Source organism: Malurus melanocephalus, unplaced genomic scaffold (assembly GCF_030028575.1).
Source record: "Malurus melanocephalus ecotype Western Australia unplaced genomic scaffold, MMel_1.1 scaffold_7404, whole genome shotgun sequence".
NCBI lineage: Eukaryota > Metazoa > Chordata > Aves > Passeriformes > Maluridae > Malurus > Malurus melanocephalus.
This window is the reverse complement of record NW_026630634.1, coordinates 1-1,356: the sequence shown is the minus strand read 5'-3', so window position 1 is coordinate 1,356 and position 1,356 is coordinate 1. Positions and strand designations below refer to the sequence as shown.

Below are 1,356 nucleotides of genomic sequence, written 5' to 3'. Positions count from 1 at the left end.
ATAATGGGGTAATGGGGTTCTGGGAGAGTGGGATACTGAGAGAATGAGAGAGTAGGAAGGGACAGGGTTAGGGTTGGGGTTGGGGTTCGGGTTAGGGTTGGGGTCAGGGACACGGGTGGGACAGGGGGACAAGGATCTGGGGACAGGAACTGGAATGGGTAAAAGGGGACAGGAGTGGGGTTATGGGGATTGAAGGACATGGAGGGGGATAAAGGGATTGGGATACGGAAATGGGGTCAGGATGTGGATGGGGATGAGGACGGGGATGGGAGTGGGGATGGGGATAGGGAGGTGGGGATGGGGATAAAGGGATGGGGATAGGGATATAGGATTGGGGATGGGGATACGGGGATGGGGACAGGGATAGGGAGGTGGGGATGGGGATAAAGGAATGGGGACAGGGATATAGGATTGGGGATGGGGATACGGGGATGGGGACAGGGATACGGGGATGGGGACAGGGATATAGGATTGGGGACAGTTCTGGGGGTGTCCCATCCCCGCTGACCCCCCCCTCTCCCCCGGCAGAGCTACGGCAGTGGGATGCGCCCTCCCCCCAGCTCGCTGGCCGGCCCCGGAATGCCTGCCATGAACATGTAAGAACCCCAAAACCCCCCCTAAACCGCCCCCAAAACACCCCCAGGCTGGGGGAAATCCCAAAACCAACAGAACCCCACCTCACTGTCCCCATTCCCTTATAGGGGTCCCGGTGGCCGCGGGCCTTGGCCCAACCCCAACGCCAACTCTGTGAGTTTTGGGATTTGTGGGGTTGGTGATACCCCGGGTGGGTTTTGGGATTTTGGGGGGTGGTGGTGATACCTCGGGGGGGTTTTGGGATTTGGGGGGGTGGTGGTGATATCTCAGGGGGGTTTTGGGATTTTTGGGGTTGGTGGTGATACCCCGGGAGGGTTTTGGGGGTTCTGCCCCCCCGTGACCCCCCTTTGTCCCCCCAGATCGCCTACTCCTCCTCATCCCCTGGCAATTACGTGGTGAGTGTCGGGGTGCGCTTTGGGGTGGGGTGGGGGGATGCAGCGACCCCGTGACCTCCCAATCCCAATCCCAACCCAATTCCCTTCTTCCTTTTCCCTTCCAGGGCCCTCCTGGGGGCGGTGGTCCCCCCGGCACCCCCATCCTGCCCAGCCCCGGAGGTGAGAGGGGACGGGGTTTGGGGAGTGAATGGGATTTGGGGTGATGAGTGGGATTTGGGGCTGTGAATGGGATTTGGGGGGTAAATTGGATTTGGGGGTTCCACCCTCACCCCCCACGTGTCCCCCCAGACTCCACCAACTCCAGTGAGAACATGTACACCATGATGAACCCCATCGGACCCGCGGGGAACCGACCCAACGTGAGTGA

The 1,356-nt window shown here is 60.6% G+C and overlaps 1 protein-coding gene across 1 annotated transcript; it reads left to right on the top strand.

Annotated features, from left to right (window-relative positions):
- Positions 1-505: 505 nt before the first annotated feature.
- LOC130588594 (single-stranded DNA-binding protein 4-like) lies at positions 506-1,352 on the top strand (the record flags this gene model as incomplete). The annotated part of the gene is made up of 5 exons (XM_057389501.1): positions 506-596; positions 702-747; positions 954-989; positions 1,094-1,148; positions 1,278-1,352. Coding segments are annotated over exons 1-5 (265 nt in total), but the record flags the coding sequence as incomplete, so codon positions are not given.
- Between the last annotated feature and the right edge of the window lie 4 nt (positions 1,353-1,356).